This window comes from Peromyscus californicus, unplaced genomic scaffold (assembly GCF_007827085.1).
Source record: "Peromyscus californicus insignis strain IS unplaced genomic scaffold, ASM782708v3 Scaffold_23__1_contigs__length_62951481, whole genome shotgun sequence".
NCBI classification, from domain to species: domain Eukaryota; kingdom Metazoa; phylum Chordata; class Mammalia; order Rodentia; family Cricetidae; genus Peromyscus; species Peromyscus californicus.
In genome coordinates, this window is record NW_026294534.1 from 45,065,839 (window position 1) to 45,085,590 (window position 19,752).

At 38.1% G+C, this 19,752-nt stretch overlaps 1 protein-coding gene and 1 long non-coding RNA gene across 4 annotated transcripts in view; one reads left to right on the forward strand and one right to left on the reverse strand.

The window, feature by feature from the left end:
- The window catches only part of Asb5 (ankyrin repeat and SOCS box containing 5), a 38,608-nt gene extending 23,662 nt beyond the window's left edge, over positions 1-14,946 (forward strand). For 2 of the 3 annotated variants that reach the window (XM_052752301.1, XM_052752302.1), the window contains exons 2-7: positions 6,114-6,193; positions 8,831-8,938; positions 9,786-9,936; positions 10,099-10,233; positions 12,430-12,621; positions 14,324-14,946. In XM_052752301.1, coding sequence (XP_052608261.1) covers positions 6,114-6,193; positions 8,831-8,938; positions 9,786-9,936; positions 10,099-10,233; positions 12,430-12,621; positions 14,324-14,451 — 794 coding nt within the window. In that variant the 3' untranslated portion in view covers positions 14,452-14,946. Of the gene's footprint in view, positions 1-2,551; positions 2,865-6,113; positions 6,194-8,830; positions 8,939-9,785; positions 9,937-10,098; positions 10,234-12,429; positions 12,622-14,323 lie in introns of those variants that run through there. The other variant, XM_052752303.1, reaches the window with a different exon arrangement.
- LOC128119120 (uncharacterized) overlaps positions 1-19,752 on the reverse strand; it is a 48,138-nt gene that overhangs the window by 20,455 nt on the left and 7,931 nt on the right. The window contains exon 2 of the long non-coding RNA XR_008221452.1: positions 6,918-7,016. This is a non-coding gene — a long non-coding RNA (uncharacterized LOC128119120). The remainder of the gene's footprint in view (positions 1-6,917; positions 7,017-19,752) is intronic.

Sequence of the window (19,752 nt, forward strand, 5' to 3'; positions counted from 1 at the left end):
ACCCATATGCCTATTGTTACTGGTCCAGTACTGTGACCATTCCTTCTCTACTCGTCTCACTTATGATGATGGATGAAAAGGGTTAGATGATACAAAGCTCCATCATTGTAAATAAGTTATTCCTTCTTCTGTTCATTGTATGTAGCTAATTTGTTTCTTGTAAAAGGCGCTCACTATGAGAACAATTAGGAGGCAGTAATCAAAACTGAAATACCACACAAAAAACATTTCCCTCTGTATTTGCTTAGACATTTCCTCATACATAATACAGAAAGAAGAACCAAAATGATGCTAGGTGAACAATAGAAACCACAGGAAGCTTCACATTGATAGCTTATAGTTTGCATGATGCTAAACTCTTAATAATGTATTTATTTATTTATAAGCTCATTAACACCAAAAGCCTATATCAAAGTATAACATTAAACAATGTTTGAACATTTATTTTATGTCCATGTATGTAAGTGTACCATCTGCATGTCTGGTGCCAGTGGCGATCAGAAGAGGGGGTTTTATATTCTAGAACTGCAGTTATGGAAGCCTGTGAACTACCATGTGGGTGTTGGGAACCAAACCAGGTCTTCTGCAAGAACCAGTGTTCTTAACCACTGAACTATCTCTCCAGCCCCCAAATAGACTCATGGTTTCTGTATCACTTTTGGTTTTGGTATTTTTTGTCATACTGATATTTTTAGTTTGTTTATATTTTAACTTTTGCTTTTTGCTTTTTTTTTTTTTTGCTTTTTCCTCTGTTTTTTCCTTTCTTTGTTTCTTTTTTTTAGAGGGGGAGTGGAGAAAACATGAAATTGGGTGGTTAGGTAGGTGGGAAGAATCTGGAAGGAGTTGGGAGAATGAGAAAGAGGAAAGAATACAATCAAAATATATTATATGAAAAAAAATTAATAATTTTTTTAAGAAGAGAAGATCAAAGTATAACATTACTATTTGGCTTTCAAATGAAATTTACTATTTCATTTCATTGGTTTTGCACGATATTTTAATCAAGAATCATAAAAATGACCACTAATGTCTACCAATTCCAACTCTAATCAGACTGCTAAGAAAAAAAACAGTAGGATCTATGGTCATTTGTAATTATGGTCTAAAGATAAACTGACCTGAAGTTGGTTGAGTATAATTATATAAATTTCTTTGATTCTAATAAACTCAACAGCTGGATGTTAATTGTTTTCTGTGAAATTTTCCATTGTTTCTATGATCAAATATTTTTTTCTGTGTGGAAGATTTCAGAAACTGGGAAAACATCCTTTTAAAAAGTGATATGCACCGAAAAGTTCTTGGGAGAAAAACATGAAAATATGAATTTTATGGAAGTTTTATTCAAACACGTATAGCATTGGGCTAAGTACTTTATTAACACTGACTTCAGTCTCATGAAGGAGGTGGAATTATCTTCACATTTGCAGTTATAAAAACCCTAATTTCAGGTGCGGACTTCCAAAGGTCCCATAGGTGTCACGTATGTATGCTTGATTTTGAAAGCAAGAATATCTGGTAGCCAAGCTCAGCATACTCTCTTGGGAGCACCATTGATCTATAGTGGTTAATTGGTATGATTAGATTATCTGCCTCAAATTAAACTTTTTTCTAAAAGAAAAATCTTCAAATTCATTTCTCTTGATTTAGGATATATGTAGAAGAAACTGATCAGTGAAGTCGCTGAAAAGTTAATTCAATTTCTTAAGATAAACTGTAGCAGGTTTTTTGTTTGTTTTAGATCCTTCACTTTTCTGTTTCTGTCCAACCCCGTAACCATAGGCTGTCTTGTGAGATAATGAGTGACTCATAGTAAACAATAAAAAACTAGTTAGAGGAAGCTGCATGTCCATGTAATTGAGTATATTCTTCTATAGCAATGGAGAGTCCGGCTACGCCTGGGCTAACATTATTATAAGAAAATTTTCAGAGTGGTGATGAGAATAGAAAGTTGAGGTCAGTCTCTGTTCTTGAAGACACTGGCTTTGACAGCACATGACTTCTGTTTTCCTAAGCATGTCCTCGAGAATCTCTGCTAATCTGGTGGTTTGAATACACAGCAGAGCTCATTACATGCCCGGTGACTTATCTGTAAACTTGTGAGAGGAGATCGACCAAAATGCTCTTGGGCCTGGAGCTTACATATCTTTGGGGACTTCTTTAAGTTCTCAAGTTACAGAGTTTTACAGAGGATTCTTGTCAGTTACGGCCCCAAATTTAAGTTGCCTTGGATTCGTAGTGAATCTTCATCCATTGCAAAGGAGACAGTTGATTGAATATTTTATAACTGAGGGAGCTATAACATGCCTCAACGTTTCCCATCAAAATGAAAAGGCTATGTGAAAATGTCACTGTTTTCTCACCTGATTATAATTTCCTCTTTGAGATAAGTCTGGTGCAATTGCAATTTGGGAAAACATTAAGAAAAAAAAAAAAAAGCTGGAGTGCTCAAACGCCCATGTCTTCCACAGCATTCCTATGTCATCTCTTCAGTGAATCTACCTGTCACTATACTGATGGAGCTAAGATTTGGAGCAGGCAAAGACTATCTAAATAACGATATGATGTCACTGTAGCCAGGGACAGAAGTAAAAGTAAAACGCTTTTGTTTCATGACAGGATCCATGGTCTTAAGGCTAAAAATAATTTTGGGTTACTATTTCTCAAAGAGGGCAATCAGTGAAAAAAATAAATCAGGATTTCCAAACAAGTCATCATATTACAAGGAGCTTTGAGCTCCCTAAAATGGCCGAACACAGCTAGTAAACGACAAGTGATTTTTTTTTTCTCATGCTGCTGAAAAAAGATGAGTCGGATTTACCTCAGCAGTGGCTGGCTTGAAGTGCCATGGGGAGATGGTGACTTAGGTATGGTATAGATCTTTATGAAACTGTGTATATATATATATAGAAATGTTAAACTGTGAATGTTTTTGGTCTGGCAAGGTGATATTTCCAAAGCAGAGCAGGCTCTTACCCTGTAATAATAAACCAGATGTCTGGGAACTAGTGCCGTTTCTAAATATAGATAGTCACCCCTGCATAGCTTCACAGACAGTAGCAGTATGAATTTGATTAGCATAATGAAATTTATGTTTTGTAAAAAAAAATTTCATACTGATAATTTATCTGGTTGAGTTAAGCTGAACATTTTTCAAGTAAGGATTTTTTCCCTTTATCCTAGATACTCAAAGTGTAAAAATTTAAAGATTACAAAATAGCTATATATTAAGATGTTTATATTGTTTGATCTTGGGAAAAAATATATAAAAATAATAGAAAGTATGTTCATATGGTGAAGTATGATATTTAATGTTGAATATATTTGAATACATACTTGTAGTTGCTAAATTTCTGATATTGACAGGGAAAAGCAGCGATGGGTGAAAACATTTTAAAATAGAAATTAGAACATGATCTAATTAATATCCTTTGGTTGTCATGTTACCAAAATTAATTACAGAAATTCTCCTAAGAAATTAGAAGACGCAAATAAAGTGAGGTTGATTGGGAGTTAGTCAAGTGGAATTTAAAATCAGGAACTTTTGTAAATTGTGTAAATTTATAAATAAGTTCTTTAATAGATTGATTCATTTGTTGATTGAGTAATTCATAAAGAGAACGTGTAATGCAGTTACTTATGTCGGCCAAGATGGGAGCAGTTGTTCTGAACATCAATACAGTCATTAAGATGAATACATCATTAGACTGCAGAAGAAAGCCGGCTGGAAGGGATGTGGAGGAGCCCTCCACTTTAAACCTTGTTAGCTTTGTTGATTATTAAAGGTCTTCACAATGCTGGAAAGGACTGGGCCTAAAACAAATGTCAAAGGTCGTTTTTCTAGGCCTCTGTCAATCTTAATATCTAGTTGTCTTAGCTAGTGACCATGGGAAAGTGAGTAGTCATAATGAAGTAGAATCATATTACTTGGTGTCTGTCTTTAGGATAAATAAAAAATCCTGAACTTTATTACATCATTAAATAGGAACTAGAACCCTGACATTGTAAATATTATAAATGATTGAATTCAATCATATATCTAAGCATTGATTATTTGCAACTCAGTGATTTCCTACCTCTCTGTCGATGAAACTGAGTGCAGTGGTTCCCAGTATGCAATTTATTTTGAGAGGTAACATGATTTTCATATTTTCTTGTTTGATATTCACAGTAAGAATTGATCTACATTTTGAAGTCCTCAAGCATTTCATTTTGCATTAAAATTTTTAGTGACAAAATAAACAAATGTGGATGATTTAGGAGCCATCACATTTCATCTTGGGATCTCGGTCACAGCACACATAGGGAGGTCAGAAGACAGGCAGTGGGAGTTGGTTCTCTCCTTCAGTTGTGGGTTCCAGGGATCCAACTCCAGCTGACAAACACCCTTGCCCACTGGGCCACCTCACCAGCCATGAAATGATTTTCCTTTCTTTCTTTTTGTGAATGGTGGATGTGCCTGGTTGTATGGCAGTTTGCATGTGTGTGGGTATGCATACAGGTAAAGTGTTTAGACTACATGGAAAGTGCTTATACTAGCATCATACATATAGTGCATCTCTTTAACTGTTGCCACCAGGATTTATAAGTAAACAGTAAAGAGAAAATGTACTATTTGCCTCCTCTACCTTAGTACTTCTATTTTCAATAAAATACTATTATGTCATTAGGTATAAAGATACTGTTGAGTGGCAAGTGACCTTGACCCTGTGTCGGGCTCATGTGCTTACTTATTTTTCCTTGTCATATGAATCTAGACTTTATTCAGTGGATTTATTTCAGTGTCATTTACAGGGGTCTGGTTAAGCTTCTGGAAAGATTATAATACTGACTAATAGGTAGAATCAAGTGGGCTTTTGAATTCTCTAGAAGGTGGAAATAATGAAATCACTTCTAAAGTACAGCATTCTTCTGTACTTATATCACCAATAATTTTATAATATAAACAAATTGTAGCTAGGAATTTCATAAAACTTGCATTGTTGACTAATATCCAAGTGACTTTATATCAGTTTATGTAGTAAAATTAACCAATAGCTTTAAAATATGTATTTATCTTATCCTGTGGATTTAACAAGCAAAGAGGAGTAGACAGGATGATAGATATTAGTATCCATAATTATACTATTTTATGAATATTTTTTAGTCAGTGTCGCTTTTATTTCTTAAATTTTCTTTAAATAATTGTTTTTCTGGCATGCCTAGTCTGTTTATTTAATCACTTTAAAGCCTATATTATTATCTTTAATATCCATTCAATTAAACCAATAGAGACAGGACTGGGGCTCTTTTAATTGCAGGAAAATCAGAGTGAACCAGGCCAGCATCCCTTTTAACTGCTTGAATGACCACAGGGGGAGAGAGAGAGAGAGATAGGAGCAGTTGATGAGTCTCTTGGAGCCAGAGGAGAGGAGAGTTCATGCAAGAAGACTACTTTTCCTCATGGGTGGGATATAAAAGACATCCAAGAAAAGGAAATTGAGGGGAATGACATCTAGGTTGTGAACTAAGTGTCCTGGCCTATCCATACCCAATACACAGAGAATGGGTGACCTACCAGGGAGCCTTTGACAATATTAGCACCATTTCCAAAACAGTTCACCCCATGTCCCCTTTGGTAAGCCCTTTCTAGGACCTACCTAGGCTACGCCATAATTCAGACTTGGGCCTCAGCTACTTGACCTTCTTAGCAACATGTTGCAGCCCGTACACATCAGGACCAGTACAATCAGAAGCCTGGGGTTAGGAGAGGTAATAGGGCAGGCTTACAATGTGAAGACATCAATTTGGCTGCTAGCACTACTAAAAATGCAGTAAAAACATGCATTTCTGCTTATATGTGGTGAAGCATGTAGTCCAAACTTTGTGCCTTTTGTGTGACCCATCCTCTTTGACTAATAATTCAATAGATACTGTAAGTCTGATGTAAGTCAATTTTAGAGCAAATACAGCACTCTGAATTCACAAACTCATTACTTTCCTGAAGGATCAAGTTTCCTAAACTATGAGATTAGTCACTGGGTCACTTTGTGGAATGCTGGATGTGAATAACTTACATCGAGCCTAATAGAGTTCAGGTTGAGCCACACAACCATGTTGTCATTCTTTTTCGACAGGTTCATGGGCAGATCGATCACCACTGCATGAAGCTGCAAGTCAAGGTCGCCTTCTTGCTCTGAGGACATTGTTATCACAAGTAAACTATTATATTATACTTCAAAATAAGCTCCCTTCCCTTGAGCATAGAATATTGTCAAAGCAAATCCACTTGAAAGTCATAAACTTTCTTAAGTGTTACTACTGTTCCTTCTTTATAACTTGTGTCAGACAATAGTTTTCTGTTTTACATTTGGAATTCTTTCCTGAGTGTTTTGTTATAATGCTATGTCTCCCTATTTCAAGTTTCTCTTACAGTATATTTGGTCATTAATATGGATATTTTGAAATTAGTTATTGTATTTATGTGTTACTTATTAAACATTCTAAATATGCTTTTTTATGTAGTATATATTATAGACTTGGTTCAGTCATATGTTCCCAGAGTGGTAATCAGACCAGATGTGAAAACAGCATTTTTTACATTGTAGTAATTTATGAAATGCTATGGTGAATTGTCTGCGAAGTCAATAGAATGTTCATTTCTATACCTGCCTACTTCACCTGAGTGAGCAGAGCGAGAAAGAAAAGCATAGATCCCTCCTGCAAACAGAAAGTGACCGAGCTTGAATTGGTGCATTACATACTGTCACCTTCCAGGCCAACTTAAATGTATACTCAGTGTAGGGGCATTAGTGATTCCCAGTGTCACAGAGAAAGCACTTTCTTAGATGGTTCTGAGAAAGGAAGGTTCCTAACAACATCGTTCGAACAACACCCGACACTTGAGGCCACCACAGTCTACCCGAGTTTCATTTTCTCACCTGTAACATGAAGATGTGTCCAAGGTGTTCCCTTGGAGTGTCCAGTCCTGTGACAGCCATGTGACTGTTCTGCTCATCACTTCACGGTGGGGGGAGGACCTGTGTAAAAAGGTCAGTGGTTTCAAAGAATAATCCCTTGGAGAGGGTCACATAGTGTTTTCAGAGGAAGGCAGTCCCGGTGTTTCTCAATGTGTCTCCTCCCCAGGGCTGATGCCAGCCACGAAGAGAGCAGCTCCCGCAGAGCCCTCTCACATACTTCCATCATCTGCACACTAGGATGTAGCAGCATCTCCTCAAACCAGAGTGCTTATGAGGAACTTGGAAAGGATGAGGACAGGGTTGATAAAAATTCCACTTGCTAGCAACAAAGATACAGTGTGATTGCCTCTGCCTGTGCCTTCATGTGTTTCTGTGTGACAGCTTATGACACGCTGTACTATGCTAGGAAGAGCTTGCCTTGAAACATCATATATAGTTCTTGATGAAACGATCAATAATAGGCAATGAATTACTAAGGATCACCAGAAGGCAAAGACTCTTAACATCCTAATAATTTTATATGATTTAGCCTGATATTGTAAGCTTAATTGGAGCACAATGCTTATTAAGCTAGAGAATGAAATGAAATATCTTATTTTCTACCCACTGGGAACTGTAATAGTTGCTGTAAAAGTATTACCCCATTTAATTCTCATGACCACCCTAAAATTTAGAACTCAAAATATTTGTGCAAATTACCATGATTATTGTGAGTCATCCTTTAAACACAAGTCTAATTTTGAGGACATAGTTCTCAACCTTACTATATAACTTAATCCTATCTATTAAGTGGATAACTACTTAGTGACACATTCATAAATAATTTACTAAAATTTATTTTTCCAGTCTGGATTGACCACTAATTTTATGATCACAGTCAAAACAAGTTGTCCAGCTTATAAAAAGTCTTTAACTCTATAAAATAAAAAATAGAGAACTAGCATCCCACCAAAGATCTTAAGAAAACAAACTGTAAAGAAAATGTGCCAGAATCTATTAGCAAAATACTTAACATTATTAGGTTGATGGTGCCACAGCAATGGCAGACTTCTTCAGCCTCAATCATGTTTGTGAACGGGACACATTCCAATGATTACATGTTTATAGGCACAGTGTAATAAACTGTGTTTATAATGTATAATGACCAAATCAAAGTAGCTAACAGTTCCATCTGACACATTCTAAATTTTATTAACTCTTAAAATTGTGCATATTTGTTGAGTACAGTATATTTCAACACATGTATTCACTGTGACTGGGCAAACCGGAATAACTGATTTATATTAGTTACTTTTCTCATTACTGAGACCAATTATCCTACAAGAAACTGAGGAATGGTTTGTTCTGGCTCACGCTGTCATGTGGGGGAGGCTGGGTGGCTAGGGCTCTGGCTGGGATTGAGGAGCCAGCTGGCCACACAGCTTGTTGTATTTCCACAAGAGAGAAGCAGAGCAGACTGACAAGAAGCAGCAGGAATATAACCATAAACTCATCCTGAATGAAAGCTGTCTGCTTCAGTCAGTTAGGACTTTCCTCTTAAAAGCTCCAGGACATAACTACAAGTAAAAATGAGATACAGAGTATTCAATAAGCAACTGACACAGAAAGACAAAGACCATGTGTAGAAAAGCTTTAAAATGTTGACTTGAAGACAGAAAAATGATTAGCTGAAATTAAAGAGCTCTAGAACACAGTCAGATGACGTCACGTAACCTAACATGTCTACTGTGCATAACTAGTGAGAGGGACAGGGGTTCAACAACTGACCGGCTCAACTGCTACACTGGAAGCCGACTGGCTAGATTCTCTCACCTCTAAACAATCTCCACGACATTTACAGAGATGATGTTGTATACCTTCTTGTCTCACTGTAGGGTTATAATGTAAATGCGGTAACCATAGACCATGTCACCCCACTCCATGAGGCCTGCCTGGGTGATCACGTGGCATGTGCAAGGACTCTTCTGGAAGCTGGAGCTAATGTAAGTTATGAAAAGAAATTAAGAATTTAACATCTACTGACAGGGAGAACCGAAGATCTCGTTTTATTTTTCTTCCCGCCTTTCTTAGTAGTATTGAAAACATAACAATACAAACAATGCCTCAGCCTTCTCAGGACACCTGCAGAGGAATCCCAGTCATTGTGTAGAGTAGTGTACCAATGATTTTTAGATTTTTTTTTTTGTTTGTTTTGGGGGAATCAAAATAACAACAGATGAGCATCCGTATCTTGCATCTTTACTTATTTTCTGAACAAGTTTCTGAAAATAAATTCTCAGAAATCCTAGGTGTTGGTGCATGCCTGTATTCCTGGATCTTTGGAGGCAGGGTAATGAGGAGTTATATAGTAAGCTGGAGGCTAGCTCAGGCAACATGAGACACACAGACACACACACACACACACACACACACACACACACACACACACACACACAGACACACACACACACACAACCTCAGAATTGAACCAATATCCCACATTTAAATATCCACAAGGAAAGTAGCCTCATTATTTCCTTCACCTTTACTTGTTTCTCCCCTTTTTGACTTATTGTTGAATGTGTGTGAATTCCATACTTGAATACTGGTTTTTCAATGAACAATAGTAGGCTGTCCGTACTTGTGACTTTTCTTCCACATCATGTTTCTACTTATCTCTTGAAGAATGAAAGCTTCTCTCATTGATGTGTATGAAGCAAATACGCATTGTCATATGTACAGGTGCACATTTCCCAATTAGCATATCATGTAATTTTAGCAACACATAAACAAGTCCCTTAGTCCTGCATGATTTATGAATCTCATTCTCGGATTTTGGGTTTCCTTTAGGCAAATGCGATCACGATAGACGGTGTGACTCCCTTGTTCAATGCATGCTCACAAGGCAGTGCAAGCTGTGCGGAACTTCTTTTGGAATATGGCGCCAAAGCACAGCTGGAGTCCTGTTTCCCATCTCCAACACATGAGGCTTCAAGTAAAGGTTAGCTACAGGCTTATGTTAAGAAGGGAAAATATCCCTGGACATGCATACCCCTATTTGTCTTTCAATGAATGCTACTTCTGTGGGAAATATGAGTGGAGGTACATGTTCAAGAGGAGAGCATCGGCAGAAAATAAAGCTGTCTTTTCTTTGTGTTGGCAGGTCACCATGAATGTCTGGACATTTTGATATCCTGGGGCATAGATGTTGACCAAGATATTCCTCACTTGGGAACTCCTCTTTATGTAGCTTGTATGTCTCAACAGTTCCACTGCATCTGGAAGCTTCTTTATGCTGGTAATTTTCCATTCTGTCCACACTCGGATAATTATTTGTTCATCCAACTAAGCTTCTTTTAAAAGTCATATCTCATTGTGAAAATATTCTTATTGTAAACATTATTACCTATGCATACATAATCTATTAAAGAAACTTGTCTTTGATGAGACTACTTCAAAGCTCATAGATGAGTACACACACTCTCTACAGGCTGCATCTGAGTCATCAATATACCGTTGGTTACATAATTGAGCCATTCCTTGTAATCAGTCATAAAATTAAGACTCTCCAGACTGAATATAATATTGCTAAGTATGTAAACAAATCCCACAAAGACTTAGTACTTAGATAACCTTATTGCCTATCAACCATAAAAACCCATGGACTGTCCCAGATTTTGTACTTTCTGTCCTACTGCTTTAAAAGGCTCACTGTTTTCTCCACTAAGTTCCTCAAAGCTCAGCTTTTGCTCCATGAGAAACAATCCTAACCAGTTGAGAATTTGGTGGTCTCTCCCACGTTAGAGCTGGAACTCCTTGGAGATGATTTGTGCCTCTCCTTATCACCTGTTTTCTCTAGAATAGTGCTTCTCTGTTGTGTGGTAGGTACTCAGGATATTCATGAATGAGACACTAGGCTTTTGTGGTGTTTGTTTGTAACTAAAATATACTATTTACTTTCAGTATATTCACACATATAATTTTAGCAACCCCTTAACGTATTACTCACATTATCTTACCTGGCCAATAATGTCTTATAAGCAGGACTTAACATTCACTGTTTTATTCACATTGCACATAGAATTTTAAACATGAATTCTGTTGCTATTGCTAAATTGTTATTTCCTAGACAAATTGACCATACATTTAGTATAACAATACAATATATACTTTATCATCCATTTTCATTTATAAAGAAATATTTTTCTCAGTAAATACTTCAACTTATGTTAAAGAACATTTAAAATTGTTGTTAGCAATGGTTGATTGGTTGTTATTTCAGGCCCCCTTTGCTCTTATAAAGTTGATAAGCCCAATGAAGTTTATGATTTCTTTAGGGAAACTTGGCCCAGAGATATTTCTCCACTAGATATTTTATATTTGTTTGAAAATACTGAAAGCGATTCTTTCTACTGAAAGTTGAAAGTACAAGAGAGCTGTGAAGGAACTTAAGATGAACAGATTCTTATGGGTCTGTGTAACTTGAAAAACTATCAGAAAGCTGACTCAGAAAGCATATGTCTTGGTTTCTGACCATTTATATACTAGACAATGGTATTAACATCCTTCTATAGTGTTAAATGCCATCTACTTGTTACATAGTCATTGAATGACTCTTGTGTGCCAGACTTGTGCTAAAATGAATAACTAAGCAATAGAGAATTTTGTATGTCGGCTTAGGTTTTTCAATGAGAACATTTTCAAAAGTTTGAGTTTTTATGCAGATAACGTTGAAGTATTTTTCCACTACTGAGGCCTTATGTCTTTATGTGTTTTTGACTGAAATTACACAAGTGAACACCGACAGGCAAATCTATACACATTTTACCTAAATGATTCACATATTTATATTCATGTTTTCAAAGAAACCAACAAGCTTTCTTGCCTTAAATGAAAAGAATGAAAGCGATATTATTTCAAATAACTTTATGATAAAAATAGGTATGTGTGAATTTAGTCATGCTTTTAGGCTGGTGAGATGGCCCAGTGGATAAGGACATTTGCCTTGCAAGCCTGGTGATATGAATTTGATCCCTGGAGACCATAAGATGGAAGGACAGAACTGACCCCTTGAAGTTGTCCTGTGACCCAAACATGCACGCTATGGCATACACACTTGCACACACACATCTCAAGTGTGCATACACATAGACACACGAACAGTAATAATAAATAAATAAGGACCTTTTCAAAATTATAAATCTCTTTCTTCTGACATCTTTCCAGATATCAGAAAAAATATCCCGAAAAGTATTTCAAAAAAATATACTAATGTGTATACCTCCACATCCAGAGGTAGCAAATTTAAGATTTTATGTATGATATATATCATAATATATACCACACACATATATATATACATATATATAATAACTTGTTACCAATAAAGGTCCTTTATGTACCCTTCCCCAAGTTGTCTTCCTCTCTTTTACATACAAAGGTAACTTTGTATGTAATAATTGCTTTTTTATCATTCCTGTCTGTTTACATACAGGTGCTGATGTACACAAAGGCAAGTATTGGGACACTCCACTCCATGCTGCTGCTCAGCAACCCAGTACTGAAATTGTGAACTTATTGCTAGAATTCGGAGCAGACATCAATGCCAAGAACACAGAACTTTTGCGGCCTATTGATGTGGCTACATCCAACAGTGCTGTAGAAAGAGTACTTCTTCAACATGAAGGTAGGAAGAATATATGGGAATGTTTATAAATGCAAAAATATACTCTCCCAAAATAGATGGAAGTGAAAAGTGCTTTATTACTGTATGAAGTAGCAATGACATAAAATTTCAAGTATTTATTGTAAGAACCAAAAAATTCAACTTGGGTTCTATGCAAGGAAAATATGACCATTTTAAGATTTTTACTGTATCTAAACTTTTATGCTCCCTTAGTAAAATATGTTGAACTTGTTTAAACAATGCATAATATGCATTTTTCCAATGCACTATTTACTTACATGAACTATTTTTAAAAATATTTGAGTGCCCAGCATGGTGGCACACACCTTTAATCCAAGCATTTGAGAGGCACGGACAGACAAATCTGTGTGAGTTCAAGGCCAGCCTGGTCTATAAAGAGAGATCCAGGACAGCTAGGGCTGTTACACAGAGAAAGCCTGTCTTGAAAAACAAAAGAACAATAACAACAATAAAATTGAGAACTGGGTAATTGAGCTGTAGGTCTAGCACACACCACACTGAGACATGCTAGGCCAGTTCTCTACCAATGAGCCAATGAGTCATATTTCCAAGCAGCTGAATCCCCCTCCCCACCCCCAATGCCATCCTTTTTTTGATGTTGTTGTTAGGGTTTCTTATATCTTGAGCTGGCCTTGAACTCACTAGATAGCCAAGGATGACCTTGAAATTCTAATCCTCGGCCGGGGGGTGGTGGTGGTGGTGGTGGTGCATGCCTTTAATCCCAGCATTTGAGAGGCAGAGGCAGGTGGATCTCTGTGAGTTTGAGGCCAGCTTGGTCTACAGAGCGAGATTCAGGACAGGCACCAAAACTACACCAAGAAACCCTGTCTTGAAAACCACTCCCTGTCCCCCCACCAAAGAAATTCTAATCCTCTGAGTGTGCCTCTCAAGTGCTGGGATTACAGACATGTACCAGCAAGCTTAGCGCATGCAGTGCTGTGGATCAAACTAGAACTCCATGTGTTCTAGGTAAATAGTCTCCCCAACCCATTCATTCCCCATTTTATAAGTCATGGTGCATGTTCTGTAGTGTGTTGTAGAAGCATAATAAGGAAAGATTTTTTTCTTACCTTTAAGACTTTTTTCTTTAGCACAATTTCTAAAGGTTAGTTCAGAATATAATTGTAATTTAAAAATGTGCCTTTGTGATACATATCTTGTTTTTTTTTTTTATTTAGAGCTCCTTTAAAGATCAGAATTTGTTCTGAAAATTTCGGTGAAACAATAATTTTATAATCTTGAGGATAAATATGTCTTTTATTATTTATTTGTATTTTGTATGTGTAAGTGTTTTGCCCGCATGCATGTAAGTGCACTGCATGCCTGGTGCCTGCAGAAGCCAGAGGAGGGCACCAGCTCCCCTGGAGTTAGAGTTAAGGATGGTTGCGGGCCATTGCATCCTGTGGTTGCTGGGAACTGAACCCATGTCCTTGTAGGAGCAGCAGGTGCTCTTAAATGCTGAGCCACCTCTCCAGCACTATGAAGAATATAATGTTTTAAAGAGCATGTATGGAACATTTCTCAATCATGAGACAAATCTCACAATCTCACAAGTAAAGGCACTGTAAATAAAGACATTGGTCATTAGCCAAATTCATTCACTGTTTTTATGCTTTCAGTTAATTCGGTTGTCACATGTAAACATTCATTTTACAATAACTATGTCCACGTCTTCTTGTAGCGACCCCAAGCTCTCTTTGCCAACTCTGCCGACTGTGCATCCGCAACAACATAGGAAGACAGCGGTTCCATCTCATCCCCCAGCTCCAGTTACCAACATTGCTGCAGAATTTCTTACAGTATCGATAACACAGTAAATAGTTTTACATTCTTTGAAAATCAAACATTTCTATTTCATTTTCTTTTTAAAGTATAGAATGATATGGGTGAAGACGAGTACAGTTCACCTGGGGAAGCAGTAAAGTGTTAACGAATTTCCATTTGAAGAATACTCATTAGTACTCTTTATGAATTTTTATGGTCTTCTGGATTATAATATGTTTAAAATAGCTACACTATCTTAGCAATCTCAGTGTACCTTCTTGATTTAGGGGAAAAATGAGAGTTTATCCACTTTATGTTTTTTATTATAGAGCAGAAAAGAAAATTGCATACTTTTACTAAATTTTTAATTCAATTGTAAATTTCATACTGTGTTACATTTTGAAGGATCTGTATTCTTCAGATAATGGGTTAACTATAATTTTAGCTACCGCCATTGGTTATCTCTGTGATTTTAATATTGACAAAAAAATTTTTAGAGCAACTAATATGCTTTTTGAAATAAAGATGAATTATACACTTGCTGTTGTAATGATCAATTTACAAGAGAAAGATACTCTTTCCTCCTCTATACAGAGATCTCAAATTTGCTTTCACATAGTAAGTAGTTTGTGACAGACTAAAAAGTAGAAGGACTGAAAGTTAGTCCTGCTCCCACGATGACAGATGTGGGAGGTCAAACACCTGTGAGGACTATTTAAAGACCTTCTCAAGATGGTTCACAAGGTCTGACATCAGTGCTCTCAGATGTTACTCTACTCTTCTAGTTCAAAAACAGTCAGTACCTAGCAATATCAGACTGAAGAAAACGGCCGTCTGCCTCAGTGGTGAAGTCCCCAGTTACATTCTGGGACCATCAGTGAGTGAGTTCTGCAATAACTGTCCCAGAAGAGTGGGTGCCAGGGCTCCCTAACTCTGTCGTGTCTCCACTCTAAGTGACTGGGTCACTCTCTTGATAAGTGAATTCCTTGGCTTCAGTCTTTGAAATAGGGTCGATGGTCAAGGCAGCAGATGAATCCATTCCATATCCTGTTTCTTTTGTTTGACACCAAGAGGAAGAGGGCTTTCTTTCCATAAACAATCACAAGGATCACTACTGCAGGGGTTCTCAACCTGGGGGTCCTGACCCATTTGGGGGAGGGCCAAATGACCCTTGCAGAGGGGTCACATACCAGATATCCTGCATATCATATATTTACATTACAATTCATAACAGTAGCAAAATTACAGTTATGAAGTAGCAATGAAAATAATTTTATGGTTGGGGATCACCACAACATGAGGAACTATGTTAAAGGGTCGCAGCATTAGGAAGGTTGAGAACTGCTGCTCTAGCACAACGAGGTTAGAAGATGAATACTCCCTAAGAGGAAGGTGATATACATGTGTCTTTGACTGGTAAGGAGAGACCTGTGGCTATGACACAGTGCCACCTACAGAAAACACACATCGGAAAAGATAGACGAGCAAATAAAAGATTTTTCCATAGTGTGAGTACAGGTCAGCACAGCGTCCTAAAGATGGTCACACTTACAGTCCTGCTGAAAGCTTTAATTATTCTTGAGAGGGTAATGTCTTGAGTTAATTGTTCACGGAAATGTAGTTTTAAGATGCATGTGATGTGTGGCAGAAGGAGCAGAGCAGCAACATGATGTGTGGAAGTCTGTTTTCTGGCTGCAGTATCATGAACCCCCTTTGATGTCAAGATCCTTTTGCTATAAATACTTCCCAGCCCCATGGCATCCGGATAACACTTGCTTTCCCGCCACACTCAAGGCTCCAAGGGGACAGCTGTTGGCAGGTGAACACACATACTGAGAGTGGGTTCCATGGAAATCTTCTCGAAAGTCAGATGTCCTCCCTGGAAAAAGGAGAGTGAAAGTGGAGAGATTTGGAGTAACGAAGTCATTCAAATGGTTTCCCCGAAGAAAGTGAGAGATTAATGAATTGGCTGAGTTTGGCCAAATTTCACTTGGGAAAGGGAAGCTTGAGATAACAAAAAAGTAAATAAATTCTGTTTAGGGTAGGCTTTTTGCGACATGAGCATGTAGTTTGTTCCATAGTCACTCCCAATATATGGTTTTCATATGCCAAAATTATTTTAAAATGTTTTTGAGCCGGGTGGTGGTGGCGTTCGCCTTTAATCCCAGCACTCGGGAGGCAGAGCCAAGTGGATTTCTGTGAGTTGGAGGCCAGCCTGGTCTACAGATCGAGATCCAGGACAGGCACCAAAACTACACAGAGAAATCCTGTCTCGAAAACAACAACAACAAAATGTTTTTGAGCCCCCAAGTTACTTGTAAAAAGATTTAATAAGGCCTTATATAATAGCTTAGATGATCAAATCTCTTGCCATACAGAGGACTTGACTCAACCCCTCAGAATCCACGTAAATGTTGAGAACTATGTGATTTGGAATACTTTGATTCTACACACAGACACACACACACACACACACACACACACACACACACACACACACACACACACACACACGGAAATACTGAGCTAGATTCCCTTGCAAAACTGAACGGTTAGGAGGGGTTCCATGCTGACTTATCAATCAGATAACAACATTGTAACAATCTTCAAGTATGAATGATAAAAATATATTTTTTTTAAATTTTTACTGTCCAGAAACTATGCAGCCAACTTTTTCCTCCTGTGCAGCTATTCATACACCAGTGAATAATATGCCCCTGGGAGAAGTCCTTCTTTCTGGTTAGTCATGTGGGGACTTCTCAGGTAATTCCTTGAACTTAAGAGTATGAGGAAAAATAGCCGCAGTACTGGTTAATTTTTGCCAAGTCAATACCAACAAGGGTCACCTGGGAAGAGGGAATGTCAATTGAGGAATTTTCTCCATCAGGTTGACACATGGGATATTTTCCTGTTTGTTTGTTTATTTTTGATATTGTCATTTAATTAGAACACTTCTCCATTCCCTCTCCTCTCTCCAAACCTTTCTTTATACCCCTTCTTACTCTCATTCAAATTCATGGCCTCTTTTTCTCATCCATTGTTATTGTATGAATATCATTAATGGATATACGAAGGCCCGGTTGACTGTGGGAAGTACTATGCCTAGGCAGGTGGGCCTCTGCTGTAGAAGAAAAGTAGACCAGCAAACCAGAGGGGGAAACCAGTAAGCAGCATTCCTCTGGGGTCTCTGCTTTAGTTCCTGCTTCCTGGTTCCTGTGTGAGCTCCTGTCCTGGTTTCCTGTTATGATTGACTCTAGCCTGTAAGATATAATAAACCTTGTTCTGCCCAAGTTGTTTTTGGGTTAGTGTTTTTATTGATGGCCAAGACAAAAAAGCAGATCAACTTTTCACCTTGGGAAATGTCACCTGACCTCTAGTCTCTTAAATCAGTGGTTCTCAACTTGTGGCTCGCAGCCCCTCTGGGGGTGTCAAACGACTGTTTCACAGGGCTCACCTAAGACCATTGGAAAGCACAGATGCTTACATTATGATTGATAACAGTAACAAAATTACAGTTATAAAGTAGCAACAAAAATAATTTTATGGTTGAGGGCCACCACAACATAAGGAACTGTACTAAAGGGTCTCAGCATTAGGAAGGTTAAGAACCACTGTCTTAGATCCTTCATGGGGAAAATGACCTAGAGAAAATGAAATTGTACTGGATTTAGAGAGGCAAAGGGGAACTGTACACATCTTTGCCGTGTGACTGTCTCTTTACTGCCCTCAAAAAGTGGAATCTGCTCCTGACTCACGTTTGGATGGGTCCTATTTCTTGCCATGACTAAGAATACAGTAAAAGCAATATAAGACTGTTTGATTTGGGCTCTGAAAACTTCTGTTTTCATGTGAAAGACTGAGGCCACCAAGGGAAGAAGCTTAGGTTGGCCTACCAGAAGGTGAGGAAATGTGGAAAGAGGGCAGAGTAACCCAACACCAAGAACCAACCATGTGCGTGAGGTGTATTAGCTACTTTTCTACTGCTTTGATAAAACTCCACAACCAATGCAACTAATGGAAGAAAGGGCTTGTTTGGGCTTATGGTTCTAGATCACTGGTTCTCAACTTTCCTAATGCTGAGACCCTTTAATACAGTTCTTCATGTTGTAGTGACTCCCCCCCAACCATAAAATTATTTTTGTTGCTACTTCATAACTGTAATTTTGCTACTGTTATCAATCATAATATAAATATTTTTGGAGATGCAGGGTTGCCAAAAGATCATGACCCATAGGTTGAGAACCCATGGTCCAGAGAGATAAAAGTCCATCACCTTCTCAGCAGGGCAGCATGGCATCAGGCAGGCAGCTGTGACAGGAAGTTCAGAGTTCACATCTTCAACCCCAACCTCAAAACAGAGCTAGACCATGGGGGATGACCATGGGCTTTAAAACCTTGAAGCCGTTCCAGGGCTATACTTCCTCCAGTAAGACTATTACTCCCTGAACCTTCCCAACAGCGCCACCAACTGGCAACCCAGTATTCAAATGCACGAACCCACGGGAGTCTTAAACAACTACATGTGGTCATTCTGGGTCATGCTCCGCTGTACCTGTGGTGATATTTTATTTGTGCTGAAATGTGGTTATATTTTATTTGTATGTTAATAAATAAAGTCTGCCTGGAGATCAGAGGAAATAGCAAGCTGTTTTAAGTAAACACAAAAGTCAGGCAGTGGTAGCACATGCCCTTAATCCAATCACTTGGCAGGCAGGGTCTCTGTGTGTTCAAGGCCACACTAGGGAACACAGCCAAGTGTGGTGACACACACCTTTAATCCCAGTACCAACTATAGAGACCTGGAGGTCTGTACAGATAGGTAGTGACAAGGAAGTGTGGTAGCTGGGCTAAGATAGCCAAAGAGAGGGCAGAACAACAAGACAATAAAAGCCTGGGTAGACAGGAAGTCGTAGCACTTTGGAAGCTACAAAGCTGGTGGCTATTCCTATTTCCCTGATCACCCCTATATTTGGCTCCGTGTTTTTTATTTAATGAGACCACTTAGAAATTCGTCTGCATGTACCAGGCTTTCTCTTGGGCCAACAACCAGCTCCCAAATCATGACATGGCGACTTATTGTTAGTTGTGAATGCTCGGCCTTAGATTAGCTCTTATTTTAATCTGTTTCTCTTTATCTATGTTTTTGCCTCCGGACTTTTTACCTTTCTTTCTTCCTTCAGTATGTCCCACTTGCACTGCTTCTTGTGTCTGGTTGACTGGTGGCTGCCTGGCTTCTGGCCTCAGGCATGTCCTTCTCTTTCTCCCTCATTCTCTTCATTCCTTCTTCTCTCTTATTTCTAGATTTCTCCTCTTACTTATTCTTTCTGCCTGCCAACCCCACCTAGC